Below are 20,015 nucleotides of genomic sequence, written 5' to 3'. Positions count from 1 at the left end.
CTATTTCTTAGCGTCATTGGAAAACAACACAGGTCTCATGTCATATGGATTGATGATTGAATTATTACCTAATCAGACAATTCTAAAGTATCTCAAGTAATGGCTTCCTTTTGCTACTTTAAATATTCAACGTGTCTCCAAAACAAGTTGCTTACCTTGCCACAGTTGGAAAACTCCACAGCCCTCTCTCGGAAAAAGAAGTAGACCCATGGTCCGATCTCGTAGGATGAAATAAAGTTTGGTTCTGTGGAAGAAAAGAGTTGGTCATTAAATTTGTAAAAGAAAACATTTCTATATTTTTAATGTAAGTAAGAGCTGTCATACTTTAATAAGGTCACTGTTTTTCCAACTTTATTAGCTTAAGTTTGTCCGGTGTAATTTACCCCTAGAAGGCGTCAGCAGGAGACAACCTCTTGCTCAACTGAACTGACTGGTGTAATTATGAGTAAATTGTCAGAGTTTTTTTAATTTAAAAACAAATTCTGCTTTGACTTTTTGGTTCACAACTCCCATATCAGTGTTTCCCTCCCTAGTAATGTAACAGAATTCACTTTCCAAATAAATTAGGAAACATCATTTTCCCCAACTTCACATAAGACCAAAAGAATGGTGGGAAAAAATTCCAACTGGATTAATTTTACTTGTGCATACCTACATACCTGTTGATAAAATGGTTAACACTAGCCTTACGACTAGGATGGCTTCTTGCAATGGGGAATGAATGTAACGCTTTAATAGAAATGTTCAAACATTTGTCAGAATTTTAAAACCTGGAACTGGCAAACCACTTTGACAAAATCTTTAATTCCTTCATCCTGAAGCTCTCCAAAACCCTGCTGTTTCCGGAAACAGTAAAATTGTTCACAGTCTGTACATGAAAATCGTAACTGTCGGTGACAAGACTAATTGGTATTGGACCAATGGCAACAAATTAACAAATCAAGAGCTGAACACTTAGGCTGCATCGCTAGCAAACACTTCAGAATGGATATCCCATAAAACTGAAGACTTGAAAGCAGGTGAATGGACTTGAAGATCTGTGATGATTCACAAACACACTCTTAAGACTCCCAGACTACATCTGCTCAGACGCCATCATGAAACTGCACATTTCTTTCCTTTAAAGATCTCCTTGTATTTCCTCAGCTCAGATGAATAACACTTTTTAAAAGGTTGACCAGTGGTCTTCCTTTTCCTCACTTGTTTCCCAGCTACATTCGGCTTTGTGATTCACAAATTATCTTAAGACTGTATTCATTATGGAATTAGTGTACAACCAAAATGGTTCATGTTTGAATATATGTTAAGCTATAGGAAATGTTGCATGTGCGTGTCAGTTACCAGCTGCATGTTAATCCTTCATCACTAGCAGATCAGCTCGACAAACTCACGCCTTCCTTTTCTTTTTACAAAGTCTATTGTCAGACACTCCCTCATCCTCATTGTGTGTGATCCTTAATCTTATACAGTGAGCAGCAAGTTTTATCTTTAGAAGATCACTCATAGCTTTCAATCAAACCAACTCTATTTCACCCAATAGACCCCTTGCTTGTGACGTCACACACTCAAAAAGCACCCTCACTGAGGTCAAAAAACGCCCTCACTGGGGTCAGAAGAGGCAGACGATCAGACAAAAGTTGTTCATTGTGCGTGAAAATGTGCGCATGAGCTCCGCGTCCCTGCAGGGTTTCGCATTAGGCAAGGGGTCTACCAGGACGTCAGTGATTCTCTTAACGGTAGGCACATTTTTGTGCTTACTGTAGCAGAAAAATTTGCAAAGGTAAGTGTATTTCACAGGTTAGCAAGAAAGAAAAAAAACTAGTCGACCATCTTGCGCAATCACCATAGATTCACGTTGTGAAGTCATTCTTTTTCGAGCAGTAAGCACCGGAAGGTTAGCATGCCTTTCCGCGTGCTTACGGTAAGCAGCGCTTTGGAATGGAAATCACACAGTAAGCAAAAATCTGCCGTAAAGCAGCTCTATATGAAAGTGGGCCCTGGATATTATTGGACGATAACAACATCTTGTAGTAATCATATAAGGTGATGAAGCATTCATCATTTTGAGAAATTGGCAAGGATTTATTATCATGTTTGTTTGCTTTATGGGCGGACTCCTCTAATGTATTATGAAACTCCACACTCTATCGCCATGATTAATTGTTTCATGAGGAGAAAATCCTTTTTTTTTCCAGGTAGAAATATTCCACTTTCTGTGGCTGTTATTTTTACCAACCTCTGAAGCTGTAATGCAGCTTCCTTCCAAAAACATAAGGGATATTCCAAAGACATAAAGGATATCCCAGAGGTCCCTAGCCACAGGTAGGTGCAACCAATTCCTGCTATACTACGTGCCGCCAGAGGAGGCAGGGCTGTTTTCACTGTACTCCTACAAGCCAAGAGCTACTGCTTGTGAGAGCGGCACGGGGAAAATTGAAAATTTCCTGTTATTACCCAAAATAAACCGGCTCTGGGCATCTTGCTTTTCTATCTCTGTTTTTCCCTAGTGATGCTTGGAGAACATGCTTGATGTTCATTCGCTACCTTCCCCTAGGCTGAAAGGATTCACTCTGATTGGCCTTGACGAAACTGACAAAGTCGGTTTGGATCAGGAGGGAATGAGAAATGAAGTGATGTCATTGATGTATATGTGATGTCATTGATGACATCACTGACTGATGTCAGGGATGACATTGATGACATCACTGACTGTTTACACAATGACACTATAGATTATGTGAGACATTCTTGAGAAACTATTGACAATGCCAATGTCAATGTCAACTAAGGAACTAGGGTGATGTCACGGCGACTAAGGGGATGTTAATATTTACAATTGTGGAGTTTCGTAATCTAATCTCCACATTGATTGAAGGTAATTGAATTGAATTTTTTCATCCTCATCCAATAATAAAGAAATATGATTTTGAATGTTATCTGCAATCGGCAAAGAGGTTAAAGTTATGACTCAATAAGGAACAGGAAGGTCAAAGAAAATTCAATACCTATAACTATATTAACAATTATTGTTCACTTTCAACGTTTTCAACTTTTTTCTTCAAATTTTTAGGTGCAAGGGTTTAAATTCCTTTAGCATGAGGTGAGTTATTATAAATAACGTAAAGAGCATACAACACAAACTTAATTCAGTGAAAAAGGAAGGAAGCTCCCCCTCCCAAAAAATAAGTGTTGGAAACAATTTTGGGAACAGAAGGAGAAAATATAATTGAATTTGAAAATGGAAGGTGTTTGCGATAAAGTCCTCCACACACAATCAACAATACTGGAAACTGTTCAGGCAAAAACCACACCTAGATCATATTTCTCCCAAATCGTCACTTAGTTTCAGTTGTAAAAAAAATCCTTTTATAACAAAAGCACGTACAGTTTAAACTAATACCTGGAGGCTACGCAAAACTAGGTCAGACTAATAATCCTGTTACCAGTAGATACGTAAGTAAATAATCGCAAGTCTTGAGCCGCTCCCTCAACTTGACTTGATATATTTTTGTAAACAGGCAAGAAACTGTTTTTTAAGGAAACTGCAGATCAAGTCATTCCCAACACCTTGATCAGATTAAATTGAGATTATGACTGAAAGTCTAAAATTAATAAACGTACCTCCCTTACCCCTCCCCCTCATCCCCAGGGAGCCCTCGATGTCTAAGACTACTTGAGAATAATCCCGGTTGAAGATGGACATCTTTGTTACGTAACCTAAGTATGTAGTCAGGTTAACTGTGAGGTATGTTGGCAACAGTCTTTTGATGATTAGCCTTATTTTGGTTGTCAACAATTTGCATATATTTCAATACTAAAATGGATGCTTTATTGCAATTCAAATTCTTTTAAACATTGTGTCACTTTTTTTGAGAGTTTACAGGTAGGTGCATGTAAATATTTGGGTCTTTAAACAAAATGGTTAAACGAGAAACAGTGGATTTTTCAAGGTGATTGAAATCAATTAAATGAATCTAAATACTTCAAATTTTGTTAATGAGGCTGGATAGTTCAGTCAGTAGAGCACCGGCACTTTAACCTAGAGGTCGAGGCTGGATAGTTCAGTCAGTAGAGCACCGGCACTTTAACCTAGAGGTCGAGGCTGGATAGTTCAGTCAGTAGAGCACCGGCACTTTAACCTAGAGGTCATTATTTCAAATCTCAACCTTGTAAACAAAATTTTGGTCGACCCCAAATCATTTAAAAACTTTACCCACAGTCAGTTTCCCTTGTGGTTTATAACTTGATAAAAAAATTGTGAGAAGTAACCAAGAAATTCCTGTACACCTAATCTTGAAATTTACTGCTACTATCCAACTTTTATTATCAATAAAAAAATAAGCAAATTGAGGCAAATTGATCAGACTTTTCATCCACCCTTTCGTGATAGCATCACCGCCAAAACTATCAGCAACACTTGCACAAGAAAGTTAGATGTCATTATCTGTCTGTCCGCTGAGACAGTCTTTGCTAAATTATTTATATCCTGCCCCCGTCTCCGCTAGAAAGGACGTCTTAGGTTCACTTTACTCTAAACAACTCGTGAGGTAAAGTACCGGTAGATCGAAATGAAGAGTTGAACACAAACAGTCTAGTGGGTTCAATATGAAACAAATTATGTGGAGCAAACTTATGCTTAGCATACAAATAGACTACCAGCTAACACGACATTTGTATTTATTTTTGATCGGTTTCCTTTTAAATTCTGCTAAGCAAATAAATGTAATAAGCACACATGCTGAGCATCGAGGTGATATATGCTGTTCTGGTGAAGTAACTTGAATACTTGACGATCACTGTCGAGAACAGGGAAAGAACTTTTAAGTATCTTGTTCTTTAATGAACATTTATCAACTTATGATAAAAACTTTTATCTTTCACTCACGTTACTGTTTAAAAAGATTTTTGTTTGTTTTGTTTAGAGACTTTTAAATGGCAAATCAATATGTCCACAAAAATTCCACACAAACTGAAGCACCCATGTGATTCAGATGTAGGAGATGAACTGATTTCACAACATAGAGCAGTAGTGTACAAGTCGGTGCAATTGGTGATTATGATTTGAAGCTACCCAGGACATTTGTAAAGAACAAGATCCACAAATTGCTTGAGAGACTCACATTTCAGAGAGGCTTATACTATATTTAGGATTAAACGATCTCTGCGACTGTATTTTTGTAAATTTAAGCTTGAAATTAACAACAACACCAAGACTAGGAATTGAGTGGCACAGCAAATAAGAACCGACATGATATTTCATAAATTGCTATCCCGCTGAGAGTTTGTGTATTAATCAAAACAGGTCATTTGTCGTCTTAGAGTAGGATGTAACGCATAAGAATGACTCCAACAAAATAAGTACAAGATGTTTGGGAAGTAAGCTTGGCGGAGGGTGACTACAAGTTGGTTTAAGGTAAATCTACTGCAGTCTTTGCTCCGCTAGTATTTTATAAACTTTTTGAATGAAAAGGTAGACCTATCGAATTACGAAGAAGGAAACTTCAAGATTTTACTAGCTTCATGAAAATCTCATGTTATAATCAAATCATTTTTGATTGACAAGTACATGACCACATGGAACATTTCAAAAATAGGAAACACTCCAATCCATGTAAACACCTTGTGGGATTTGATCTTCTAAGATGTCTGGCTTCTAAGAAGTTTTCTAAAGACGTTTGACTTTCTAAGATGTTTGACTTATGTGGTGAATCAAAGCAAAGGTTCACTGACCATGTACACTATTGGTAATGGATGAAGACCAGTCTTCTCACTTGGTGTATCTCAACATATGCACAAAATAACAAACCTTTGAAAATTTGAGCTCAATTGGTGATTGAAGTTGCGAGATAATAATGAAAGAAAAAACACCCTTGTCACACGAAGTTGTGTGCTTTCAGGTGCTTGATTTCGAGACCTCAAATTCTAAACATAAGGTCTCAAGATCAAATTTGTCGTAAATTATTCCTTCTCGAAAAAACTATGTCACACAAAGGGAGCCGTTTCTCACAATGTTTTATACTATCAACCTCTCTTCATTACTCATTACCAAGTAAGGTTTTACAGCTAATAATTATTTTGAGTAATTACCAATAGAGTCCGCTGCCTTTAATGCGATGAATTTGAAGAATTCAAACAAACCACAAGCAAATACTGGTTTTCACAATCCTTATAGGGATTTAGCTTCAGTCGTAACATCCAGTTCAATATATTCATCATGCATATTATGGGGGGGGGGATGATTAAGAAGCTCCGCCTATTCCCTAACTAGGCCATTCCCTTACCAATCAATGATGACATATAATTCAAAGTATGCCTACATGATCGTAAAGTTAATCACTTTTTAGACATAATCTTCTTGTTTGCAAAATCATACAGAAATTCGTTGCCAGGCCTTTCAAAGTTGATTTCTGGGCCTTTTGTAAACCTATTATTTTCTGTCATTTAACCTTCTGCTTTTAGAGCAACTCTGAGAACTGATTGACCTTAAGAAAAGTTGTCTGAAAGATGGTGTTTTGTTCTTTTAAAGACAGTCAAATCCTGCAGCATTTTGCTGTCAATCAATCAAGAATTTACTTCACATGGCATCGCTCCAACAAACTGCTCAAACTGCTCAAACTCACAAACGGTTCATGGCGCCTCCTCCAACTGCAAAAAAACACTCGCACTCAAAAACAGGTGGAAAAAACAAAAACAGCTGAAACTTATATTCCTAATTCCATCTTGCTGTCAGAATCGAAACAAACTAAGTCAAAAACCTACTCATAGTCCCTGATTTATCAGAAGTCTTGAAGTCTTTCAGAAATGGTTCCCATTAGAAAGTGGAAACTTTCCCTCATAACTTTGAACGTAATGTGTTTTTGCCCTCTAACACTAAACAGCCCCCACATACAACTAATGACATCCATGTGTAAATAACCCTTAATGATTACAGGTTTTTCTGTTTTAAGTTTTCACACTTAACACCACAATAAAATGCTGGTACAATTTAAACCTATTTAGCCTTCAAGAGTCGCTCTGCTAGAATCAAAATGTGAGGTTATAAACCATTTTTTGATGCAAACTTTCCTCAGTTTTTGAGCAAATTCATGTTAAAACAATGTGCATTGGAAGTCACTTTGACTGGTAACGGTTTCTGCCAAGCAGTAGTTTTTATCTTAAGCAAACATGTGCAGTTACCAGCTTACAGAATTTACCACAGTTTAAGTTGAGGAAACTAACCAGCAATAAGCTCAGTATCAAAGCTGCTAAGCTAGAAGTGCTCCTACAATAACTAAAAGTATAACTACTCACCATTCAACCACTTTGAGTTAAGCTGAGCAGTCCGAAGTGGTCTTGAGTTCCCGAGAGTGCGGTACAGCACAGGGTCTCTAGCAGTAAAATCCATAACGGTTGCACTGTAGAGATCTCCATTTTGTGTGAACAGAGCTGTTGTATTACTACTTGGATCATACGGACAGCGAGCAATTCCTGTTACACTCTCCTCTATTTGGCTTAGGTTTCCTTTCTGTAATCAACAGGAAAGATGTTCTTTAGTCATCAACTTGGTCTTCAAATTTTAAGCTACGTTATATTGTTCACTGAACTAAAAAAAACAAAAAAACCTTTTGCACAATGAACAAAGTCCGACGTCAAAGCAATTTTGTCAACCACAAGCCCTTTTCAAAACCTTGACTTAGGCTTAAACTCAGACTTCGGCTTCGTATGCCTGCTTGAAACCCCGTAATAAAAGCACATATTTTGTAAAAGCCAAAGCTATCACTTCAAATAGAGCCAAAGTATCCCATTTATTTATTTAAAAGCACATTTAACGAGTGCGACCAATCCAGCACAGCTGATTTATTTGGGCCACATAATACATGAAAATACATCAAAAGATAAAACACTAAAGTGAACAAGTCTTGTGACAAGAAATGAAGACTTGTCTACTGACCTTTGCCAGGAAGTGACCTGCATCTTTGTATCTTATTTTGACTAATACAAGATGTCCGAGCACCAACACAAACAAGTCTGACAAAAAATCTATTTTTGTTGGTCCTGTCTTGGGAAGTTCGCACCGGACCTCGCTACAGACTACGAGGATATACTTCTGCCGACAGCTTCAATGTTTTAATATTAAATGTCCGCGCTAATTTAATTAACAGCTGATTGGGATACATCTGCTCTCTTTCAAGGTTTTGTTTTCATAAAACTAAAACAGGAATACTGGAGTTCTGGAATGTTGATTTAGTTTATTAGGCTGGATTTCTAAGGCTATTTTGGACTTGTGCAAACATGATTTATATTGAACTTAAGAATGTAAGTCTGTGATGTAATTGCACATCTCTTAAACAGGTGTCGTCAGGCTGCAGTAACAAAATGTTTAGCCTTTTAACAAAACAGTTTAACATTTTGTTTATGTGATACTTCCAAAGTAACTGAACATGAACACAGGCCTGGAATTTCATCTTTGAGAGGGCAAGGCCATTTTCATTTTGCAAAGGGCACTGGTATTGAAAAATCTCAAAGTGTATGGGAAGCATTTAAAGGGCACTAAGACAAAGACCAGGGCAAAAGAAGCAACGGCTTCATTGTAGTTCCGGGCCTGTGTCTGAGGAACACACCATCATTAATGGCAACTTTATAATTAAGTAGTAAGACCAATCTTACCTGTCTCCATGTACATCTTGGTGAGAAGGCGTTTGTTCCACAAGCAAATACTCGGTTTCCTTGGAGTAAGAGAACGCGAACGTAGTTACAACATTTTTCCTGGAATAAGACAGAAAGAAAGAGTGAAAGAGTGAATTACTCAGAGAAAAGGTAGAAGATTCTTCTTCTTATTTGTCAGTTATCTACAGATTAATAGCAGGACAATGTTTAGATAATGTTTAAATAGTAAATGTTTTTTTTTTTTTTTAATATATAGTTATACTAGAGGTCATAGACATTTTCACTTTAAAAATATTATTTTATTCTGCTGAGCACATTTTCCACTTACAATTTCTCCTATTTTATACCTGGAGGAATACAAAGGGGACAGAGAACTGCTCAAAGGAAAAGGAAATTGCTTATGGGAAATATGCATTTCTTAATGGGAGGAGAGAAATGTTTAATGGGAAAATTGAATGGATAAATGGAAAAAGGCATTTTTAAGTGGGAAGAGAAAAGCAAAATGGTAAGAATCTGTGAAAAAAAAGAGGAAGCAAACCCTCTTTATCACCAAGTCTTAGAATAGGAATGCAAAGTCTTTAAGATTTTACCTCAGTGGAGTTATAGAAACATGAATCCCCTATAAAGACTCAACTTTTGGGTAAAGGTTAAAGGTCTAGAAATATCATCACTTAAATTAAGATAAGATGCTAACGATGAACGATTTCTCTTCAAGTATTCAGCTTGCTCTAAAATGACGGGCTATTAACAGCTCTCAGATTCAAAGTTAATCCAATTTCATATCTGGAGTTCAAAGTCAGCTCAACAGGAAACACAACTAGTGTAGCGATGACGGACGTACAAGCTCAGAGTTGACTCATGGGATTAGACACACCACTTGTGATGGTCAATCTGGTGTCCAGACTAAAGTATGGTTCTAAAGATCTCCTACTGCATCTTCTATAGGAGGACCAGCTGTTTTAATGTCTGGTATCTGACTCAAGAAAGGTTAGAATTAATCCGCCAATTTGTAGATGATGGAATGGGATGCGAGAAGGTTGCAAGAAAAAACACCTTTTTTAAGGAATAGTTTAATTATCACAGGGGGTCAAGGAAAGATTTCACAGAATACTAAGAAATATCTTAAAGATGTTGTCAATATCATTGTAGTGATTTATATTGTACTATCAAATTTTTAGAAATTGAAAATTTATGTTATTGGCTAAATTAAGATAAATATTTGTGCATTCTGAAAACCAGTCATGATCTGTTCTGATTGTTTGTAGAGCTACACTTGTTAATAGGGAGTTTATCCAAGCCAACAATTAAAGTGTGTCCTCCAATACGAAATAGAGACAGTCTCTATGTGCTGTCCATGTAGCATCAAATTCTTTCCTCAGACAATTTAATTTTTCATATTTTTTAATATTCATCTCCCCTGTAAGTCTACCATGGATGAGGATGCGCAATGAATCCAATTATAAAGACACACCATTGTTCATAACATTGTAAAAGACCGGACTATCTTATCCATTAACGAGGGGGCATTTCTATTTAACGAGGGGTTATTTTATGAAAGATTAGTTCATTATCGGAGTGTCAACAGTACTAAAGGAGGTATCGGATGAGGGTGGGATTAGCACCCAATGGGAAATTACTAAACCACTGTGGATGGAGGGATAACCTTTTCAACATGGGCATAATAACAATTGTCATCTCCCACTGTTTATATTGTTGTTTATATTTACACGTTTCTCTTACGTTTATCAGCTTATCCTTGTTTGCATAAAGTCAAAGTTCAGTGGCCACAGCCAATCGCCTGCGGGCATCTAAGGAATTTCGTTTAAGGAAAAACCTTGGCAAAATTTTACAAATAAGAGTCAAAAATTATCTTTTTATATTAATTTTGGCTTGTAATGTTTCATGCAGAGTCATCTTTCTGCACTCTTTCATACCGAAATTTCAAAAATGTTAAATATATCAGTGAGCTCATTCCAAGCGTAATTAAAAACACATTGATAAATTCATGATAAATCAAAGGGAAAACAAATTTATCCAGTTATTAGAGCTAGAAAGATAAATACTTGAGATATTGACAGATTGACAAATTGACCGGTATAAGAAGATAAGACCACTGCTGGACACAGTGGTGTGTCATCATAGGCGACAGTGGGTCTGAGTTTACTCAGCAAAGTTCTTGGAACCTTCAGACATTTGTCATCATCTTTGTAAAACTCCTGACAAAAATTGATGATGTGCCAATTAGACTAATCCCTAAAATTAAGATTCCTGCCAACAAACAAGACATTAATTATCACCTAAAGATGAAACAATTAGTTAAGATAACAATCTAGACATGGATACAGCTTGGTTTTAATTGACGACTTGTTAAGGAATAGATTCTGGGGTTTAAGAAACCAGGTGTCTTTAAGAGTGGGTCCTTTCTCTATTGGTCTAAGCAGGGAAGGTTTCTTAAGATGAATTGATGGAAAGAAGAGGAGCAAAATCACAGAATCCTTTCTTCAATTGTTAATGTCAAATGTCCTCAATGTTTATTTCCTTTTTCTCAAAACACAACTACACCTCAAGTATGAAGAACAAGATGGTTTGCAGGAAGTTATCTCAAATTATGAAACTAGTTCCAACTTCTTATCTTACTTTACAAATTTGGGCGACAACAAAAAGATGCAGAGTCCGGAAAGAGATTCACTTCCTGTGATCTATCACAGGTCATGTGACACTACATATCACCATGACAACTGTAATGAAGATGCATTCTAGAGATTGTAGTACCGACAAGGTGACAGGAGGGGGAAGATGGTTTGGGAACTATCGGAACGAGATAAACCGACACAGGTGGCCAAAGTTTGCAAAAAATCCTGTCCTTGGTTGGGCACAAGGTAATAAAGAATAATTCAAAATAAATAAATGATTAAAGGAAGTGGACACTATTGGTAATTACTCAAAATAATTATTAGCATAAAACCTTCCTTGGTGACGAGTAATGGGGAGAAAGTGATGGTATAAAACACTGTGAAAAACGGCTCCCTCTGAAGTGCCATAGTTTTCGAGAAAGAAGTAATTTTCCACGAGACCTCAGATTTAGAACTTGAGGTCTCGAAATCAAGCATCTGAAAGCACACAACTTCGTGTGACAAGGGTTATTTTTCTTTCATTATTATCTCGCAACTTTGATGACCGATTGAGCTCAAATTTTCACCGGTTTGTTATTTTATGCATATGTTGAGATACACCAACTGTGAAGGCTAGTCTTTTACAATTACCAATAGTGTCCACTGCCTTTAAGTAAAAGAAGAAAAAAAAAAGTTACCCATTTAGAAATCTTTAAAAATTAAAATTGAAACACAGATGTGAATGCACATCATGAAAGACTTTTGCAAATTAATTCCCTAACTAAAAGTGTCAAGTTGCTCCCCTTTTTATTTCTTGTTTTGGATGGTGGTACCTTGGGGTCAATTTACCCTGTTCTGCAATCTAAGGCGTAGGCGTATTTGTTACTGTTTTAAACAAGCCTTCTTTAAATTTTGTTGCTGTAGTTATCAAACAAACAAAATCACATAAATAAGTCAAATCAAATCAAATCATATCAAATCCAAACAAGCCATCACCCGATTATAAGATTAAACAATTCAACAATAAAACTTTCATGGCAAATCGAAACAGACATTAATTTCACCTTCTCACAGATTGACAGTTGGCCAACTTTCTCAAAAGGTCAAAAGGGTAAGAAATCTTTATTGAACGCTATTCCTTATCCAAATTTCATTGTTTATGACATAGAACACTGAAAAGCCACTTTAAAATGACCCAACATACTAGGCCTACATATAATTTTTCAATATTTGGTCTTTTGCAGGCACTATACAAAGATTCTTTTTTTTAATACAGTCGTAATCTTTATCACCTCACAGTGGATAAAGCGTCTGGATATACTGAAATGACTGTGAGTCACCTCCAAGGAGACTCTCATTGTCCTGTTCCTTCCATGGTGTCTTCGTTCAGATTAAGGAATATCTTAATATTAACTGATCAGAGCTGTCTAAGATGGAGTCCTCAATAATTGGGCAAGTCTAAAGATGAGCTAATCTACTCCTTATAGAAGGTTTTAGCTGTGAGTGTCTTGTCTAATCGAGACGTCTAAAGTAACCTTTATTCTCCTACGGCACCAATTCCAAAACTTTGCATGTCCTTTGGATTGGACGTTAAGCCACATGTCCTGCCTGATATCCTGTGTATAGCATAATGCATTAATAAAAGAACCCAGTCACACTTTATCGCTAAGAGAAACCATTTGCCCTGATACTTACTGGTATAGTTGGCTGCATAATGTGCCATATTCCCTGTAAACCATTGCAATGTGCTGTAAAAATAGATCTCATAATTCAATATAAGCATACCATTAGTGTTTATATTCCCCTGTGGGAGTTTGCAGAGTTCCATTGTTGGGAAGATCATTTTAAAACAAAAAAAAAACCCTAAATACACAAAATTCATCTTTAAAACTTCCATCTTGAAATAAAATTTCTATAGCTGAGTGGGAAGAGTATGATCGATTTCTTCAAAAGTGCTTTATAGATATTAATATTATAATTACATCCAGACATCAAAGCAGCTTTACCTCCAAACTGATTGAGTCTGTCCCCGGGTTCAAACCACTGTAACAATTCACTCCCAAGACGGTCACAAGACGGTCACAAGACCAAACAAAACAAGACAAATACTTCTTGTGTTCTGATCGGCAGTTTCCGATTGGTACCACTGCTTTTTCCTTATCCATTTAAAAATGTTCAGCCCCCGCTTGACTTTTTTACAATTTGGTTGTTTTGTTGTTTTGAAGAGAGCTGGATAGAATGTTGAGTAGTATCGGGTTGAAAGCACGTAGAAGGATTTCCCGCCATTGGATTTGACTTAATTCTAGTCAGGAGTTTCATTTCTTCTAAACAATTTGTTTTCATATAAAGAGAACACATGTGAAATTTAACACAGTTTTGTTGGGCAACAATATTCTTTGTAATATTTTATTTTAATTTGAGCAAAACTCTTCTAGTAGTGCACAACCTGAGCATACATGAAAGGGAAGGCACACATTTTGTATTTACTCAAAACAAATATTAACTTAAGAACTGACTTGGTAACGTGCATTGGAGAGCTGTTGATAGTATAAAACATTGTGGGAAACGACTCCCTCTGAAGTAGCAAAGATTTTGAGAAAGAGGTAATCTCTCACTAAAATAATAAAAGACTTCTAGCCAGAAGTCTTTTATTCCTATCTGAAAGCACACAAATTCGTCCAACAGGGTGTTTTGCTCTCATCATTTTCTCGCAACTTCAATGACCGATTGAGCCCAAATTTTCACACGTTTGTTATTTTATGCTTATGTTGGGATACACCAGGTGAGAAAACTGGTCTTTGACAATTACCAATTACCTTTAAAACCAATTAGCAATAAATTTAACTTAGCTAGAAATGTAAACACTAAGCATGATTTGTTTTTTAGTTCTTAGCTAAGTGATCCTTAGTACCACTAAGGAGTATGCTTGCAGAAACGCCTTTCGCATTTTAATAAGCAAAAACATTGTTTTTGTGTACATGAAATATTGTAATTATGTCTTTCTGGTTGGACAGATGGGAGTCCTATAAAAGTGGCATGGATTGAAGATATCTTCAATAGAAGATGCTGGGAACATCTCAGTTTTAGATGTTTTAAGAATATCACATCTGGGGAAAAAAAAACAGCCAATCAGGTAGGAAGTGTTAACCAAATCCACAACCAATGGTCCCGGTCCGAAGCAGGATTCAAACCAGGGTCCACAGAGGCGAAAGGCAGGGAGGAAACCAAGTAGCTAACTTTAATTGGGGAGATAGTGCTTTCTGCTCTACCGGCCAGGCTTCCAATTGATGATACCCAAGCCTACATTCGTTTGGACTATGAAAGGGGTAACCCTGTTTCAGCCCTAGGAGTAGGTGGAAACGGCCTCTGGAAAAAAATAATTGTAGCCCACACCTTGAGTGGCCTTCAGGCCTTGTGTGTCAGGCGACTTGCATTATATATAAATAAAAAAATAAAAAAATACCTCCTTTTAATTCTCAATATGAGTTCATGCTCAAAGAATAGGAAGCGTATAAAAAAACTTCTAATATTGAACATTACATTAAGCAACCCACTCTAATATCTATTTAAAATCAGCTCAAATCTTGAAGATCAAGCTGTAAGCAATAAGTTAGAGGGATGTGGAGGAAACTGGCTATCGACCGCTTGGTCAGATGCTATCTGGAAGAAACAATCCTTTAAATAGTGTCATGTGGCGCTGTGATTATTGTTATTCAGACTCAAGGATCTTGAGGATTTGTAACGAGGAGAACAAGCAAAGGGAATGACTATAGAATAAAGTATTCTAGGAAAAGAGCTACAGTTGTCTAAGAGCTTGGCTCAAACCCAAAGGGTCAGGATCAATGGCATGGCTTAACTTCTTGTGGTAGTTGAATAAACTTGGTTAGTTTTGTCTTTAAGTTTAAATGTTGCCAGCGGGAACAGGGTAAGGTTTGAAGAAGCAAAGACATAAAATATAGTAAAGATCTTGTGAATCAGACAAGGGTCTTATGGCATGGCTTAACTTTCCTTCTGGTGGTTGAATAAGCTTGGTTAGTCTTGCCTTTAAGTTTGAGTGTTACCAACGGGAAAAGGGTAGTGTTTGAAGAAGGAAAGGCATGGAATAAAGTGAAGATCTATAATTGAACCAGACAAAGGTCTTACCTCGGACTCTCCTTTACTCTGGCAGCTGGCAATGAGTTGCCTTTCTGGTCTCCATTCTGTGTACTAAAAGTGACAGAAAAAAATAAAACAGAGGTGAGAATCGTTTGTGATGAAAAGGTCTGAAATTATAGGATTCAATATATTTTCATCAGAATTCTTAACCAGAAAAAATACCAAAAACAATTTTTGTTTAACAAATATGATACAAAAATCAGTGATCTTAAAGTTCTTCACCTTCTATTCAACTTCAACCCCTAATGATCTCAGCATGTTATAGACTGACAAAAGTTTCAAGGTAAACAGAGCGTTTTGCACTGTGTTTCCCGGTTGTGTAGTGTATATGGGGGTGGGAAGGGGGTGTGCCAACAGGTTTTTCCTGATTGATTGTAGTTTCATCTTGTCCACCTAGTACAACTAACACATTCAGCGCACCTACAAATCACTTCACCTATAAAATAATAGATATTATAACAATTAGATTATGTTTCAACCACAACAACCCTCAAATTAATATTCTTCATCCCCGATGCAAGTTTCCATCTATCAAATCGTTGCAGTACCTGCTGCTAAAATCAAGCAATCTCTCTACTGGTGAGACATTGGGTCGTATGAATAAAAAGTAGTACTTACTGACAAGTACTAGCAAAAAGTAAAAGCATAAACTTCCAAGTAGAAGCATTCAGTAAAAGCATCTTCTGAATTCCGTATGAATAAACCTATTCTTTTACTGCAAAGTATTCACTTAATGCTTTGGAGTAAATACTTCTGATATACCATGGCTGAATGGCTCTTTAACAAAAGGTTTCCTTTGTATTACAACTCCTATTCACGTCTACGTACGCGATCACACACACACAGCTTAAGCAGCATCTGATTTAATAGAAACATAGAAATCTTCAAGTCAGCCATGAGGTTTTTATTCTGACCACATTTTGATGAAGACGACTCATCTGGAAACCCAGAATCAAAACGTTTTTGTTAAGGTTTTGAAACTTACAGTGCTATATAGAGAAGATGAGAGCTGGATATGAGCATAGGTATTTAATTTAAACTTAGAAGTTTTAATAGTAACACGAACAACATTCTATTTAAATGCATTTAATTGTTTAAAAAATAACCTTTTCTGAGCCTTAATGACCGAGGCATTCATTTCTGAGCCGAAAAATTGCTTTATATCTTTAAAAAAGCTTGCTTTACTGATACAACACAATTTTTTTACAAACGGTTTTATTTTATCCTCAGCAAAAATATAAACAAACTTGTTTAAAGCAGTTTGAGTTTGTGTGCATTGTTTCTGTTGTGAAACACTGTGCATGTGTCTATTTAATATTTCAGTGATGTCTTTCATTTGGACTAAAACATTTATCCTGTGAGGAATATTCATAAACACCGTAATTTCTTCAGATAAGCCTTTTACTTCTGTGTCCAAGGTAGCTCTGGAGATACCTTGAAAAATGACCAGTACTTACTAGCATTTTGTAGTATTTTCTCCTTTTTATTCATGTGAAAGTAAGTAAGTGCTAAAAAGAAAAGGATTTACTTTTCATTAAAAGTAGATACTTTTAGCATTTTAGTAAATACTTTCCAGTAAAAGCTTTTACTTCCTTTTATTCATATGGATGGTAGTAAACACTTGAAATGTTCAAGTAAAAGAAAAAACTAGTTTTTATGCATATGACCCATTGTTCTAGAATTGCAAAGGTTGTGGGTTTGAATCCCACTCGAGTAATATGCCTGTTTTTTCCATAGAGCTTGGCAAAGTACTGAGAATACAGTTCTAACACACGGCAAAGTACTGAGAATACAGTTCTAACACACGGCAAAGTACTGAGAATACAGTTCTAACACACGGCAAAGTCCTGAGAATACAGTTCTAACACACGGCAAAGTACTGAGAATACAGTTCTAACACACGGCAAAGTCCTGAGAATACAGTTCTAATACACGGCAAAGTACTGAGAATACAGTTCTAACACACATTGGTGTATATGGGTAAGAACAACATTAATATTCTTTGTTCGGATGCACCTTTCTATCTATTAAACCCTCATTGGCCAAGGTCATCCTGAGGTTGGGTCAATTTGTTTTAAAACTGCTGTTACAAGAAGGAAACAAGTCTTCAAAAGATCCACAAGATCTTAAGGAGGACAGAAGGAGACAATCTTCCTCTTGACAGGTCTTAATAAGATGAGAGAGATGTCAATCAACATGAAAGAGGACCTAATGGATTTAGAGCTTCAGGAAGCTAGACTTCCTTAACTTATTGTTAACGTTACGCAGTCGTTTCCATGACCGAGCCACATGGGGGTTTTATAACAACATCTTCCCCCTAGACATGAGTATGGTGTGCATCCAATGAGGGAGTATCCTTCAAGAGTTGATATTGCACAGAGGCAATGGAGGACATATTGGACATAGAGGGCCCTGTTGCCCCTGGTTGTGGCACTGGTGCCCCTTCAAAACTTTCCTTCAGGCCTGGGTACACAGAGGCAATGGAGGACATAGAGGCCTTGGAGGTTATGGCCTCTGTTGCCCCTGGGTGTGTCCTCCCTCTGTTGCCCCTGGGTGTGGCCTTGGTGCCCCTTCAAAACTTCCCACAGACTTTAAGATTGAAAAATTTAAGATTGAAAAATGAAAATGGCCTTGGCCTTTTAAGGCAGGTGAAACTCCAGGCCTGATCATTCAAAGGTTAATATGCGGGCATTTTTAAACATTGGACTCCAGTTCAAGGTTACAATGCAAGTTCATCGACAACAGCTGATTATTATCATTTCTGAACAATTCTAAGCACATTTTGAAGATGATAATTTTGTTTATTCAAATTTCTGAGAACATTTACACATCTTTAAAAAACTGACTAACCAATCAGTGCATAGCTTTTATCTATGCTAATGATACGATCCTATTAGTCAGGATTTAACCAATCAGAGCACTGGATATAGGCTAGTTATCATATACTCCACAAGAAGTTATCGCTGTTTATGGTCAACACATCCATCCAACTTCAATGACCTTCCTCACAACTAAGAAAAGTTCATGGCATCAACTTTCAGAAAGATCTAGCTATTATCAAGAAACATCAGAACTTGTTCACAACCTGTCTAATTTCCCAGATAAGCAAAAGCAGAGGCTGCTTGTATCAAACAAGATCGTGGGATACAACCATAATGACACATTTAAATGCCAGAGCTGGTTCCACATCTTAGTAAAAGAAATAATTGAACATATGTCACCGCTGCTTCCACAAACCCATAGGCAGCAAACTCCCCCAGGTTACACGTGGATTCCCTTGGTACCCGAGCTTGTAGATGTTTCAAGTCTGCTGTCTATAAATGTTTACACTTGCCGCTAAGCGAAGGCCGTGAATCATCCTGGTAATCCACATTTCCTAGGGCCAGTGTGAAGAGAGACTAGATTACTAAACTAGCGGATACCGAGTACACTCGTATAGATTCTTGTAAAAGTAGAATTGAAGAAAAGCAACTTGGAGGCGGATGAAAACGCAGCCACTTTGGTTCGCAGCGAAACTTCTAAAGGGTTGTGTAAATTGAGACGGAAAGCGATTCAAGACCACAGAGGATGCTAAACTATGCCATGGCTGTCATAATATAGTGCTAACTTCAACATTACAGCTGATAAAAATTAGCCTCCAATTACCCCCCATTTATGTAGCAGACGATACCCCTAGACCCCTTTCACTGCGTTTGAGATCTACTCCTACAAGTTTCCTCCAATATGTTTTTATCCTACAGCACAACTATGTTAGTGCTTCGGGCTCTTCTAAGATGTGGTACCTGATATGGAATCTAACCCAAGTTGTAACTGAATATATGTAGAAGGGTAAAAAAATGTCTTAGGCTTTAAACCCATTTGTTTTTCAAGGAGTCCAGTCTGAAAATAATTCCAAGCCTACTTCCCTTTTGTATAGGAATGTTGCTGGTATTGCAAAATCTTACTGCTCTGTACATCTGACAAACATAAAGATGCAGGGTAGGAAAAAATGCTATATTGTGAGGGTACATGTACAAGTCAAAAAGGATGATTTATCCAAGTTGATGCAAGTGATGATCTCCTCAAAATTCTGAGCCTTTCTTACCCTTTCCGACATAGCACAGAGTAGATGTGGTATGATAAAACCCTCAATGGGAGACTTTCTGGGACGATAGAGGGCAGCAGACTTACCGGGTAAATCCATTGTTCTCAGAATTATGCGCATGTTCAGAACTACGTAAACAATGGGAATTTACCCGGTATGTCTGCTGCCGCCTAGCGTTGGAAAGTCTCCTATTAGATCCATCACATATCACAACTTTGTCCTCAATTTAACCCCGAACTTAGCAACACTTTCAGAACAGGGACCTGTGCCCTCCAAACCATTAGGAGCAGTGACCTACTGAACTTGTCCTTAGACCTATCTGCTTCCAAGAGTCTGCTAATAAGTCTCATGAGGACGGACCGCCAGACCACATTAAAGCTGATGAAATCCCCGCTTCTCCGCCTACGATACTCCGCTACTCAGTCAAACACACTACAGACCATAGAAGCTACAGTGAAACCAAACAAGAGATTATTGTTCGGGATGGTTCGCGCACTCCCTTTTTTGAGTTTGGAGCC

General features: G+C 37.2%; 1 protein-coding gene across 3 annotated transcripts in view; it reads right to left on the bottom strand.

The window, feature by feature from the left end:
- Positions 1-20,015, bottom strand: part of LOC117287728 (semaphorin-5B-like) — a 92,678-nt gene that overhangs the window by 60,272 nt on the left and 12,391 nt on the right. For all 3 annotated transcript variants that reach the window (XM_033768231.1, XM_033768232.1, XM_033768233.1), the window contains exons 3-6: positions 15,402-15,464; positions 8,647-8,745; positions 7,291-7,504; positions 156-244 (exon numbers count right to left, since the gene is read on the bottom strand). In XM_033768231.1, the coding sequence (XP_033624122.1) occupies positions 156-244; positions 7,291-7,504; positions 8,647-8,745; positions 15,402-15,464 (465 nt within the window). The remainder of the gene's footprint in view (positions 1-155; positions 245-7,290; positions 7,505-8,646; positions 8,746-15,401; positions 15,465-20,015) is intronic.

Source organism: Asterias rubens, chromosome 3 (assembly GCF_902459465.1).
Source record: "Asterias rubens chromosome 3, eAstRub1.3, whole genome shotgun sequence".
NCBI lineage: Eukaryota > Metazoa > Echinodermata > Asteroidea > Forcipulatida > Asteriidae > Asterias > Asterias rubens.
Note: the sequence above shows the minus strand (reverse complement) of the source record. Positions and strands in the feature narration are given on the sequence as shown.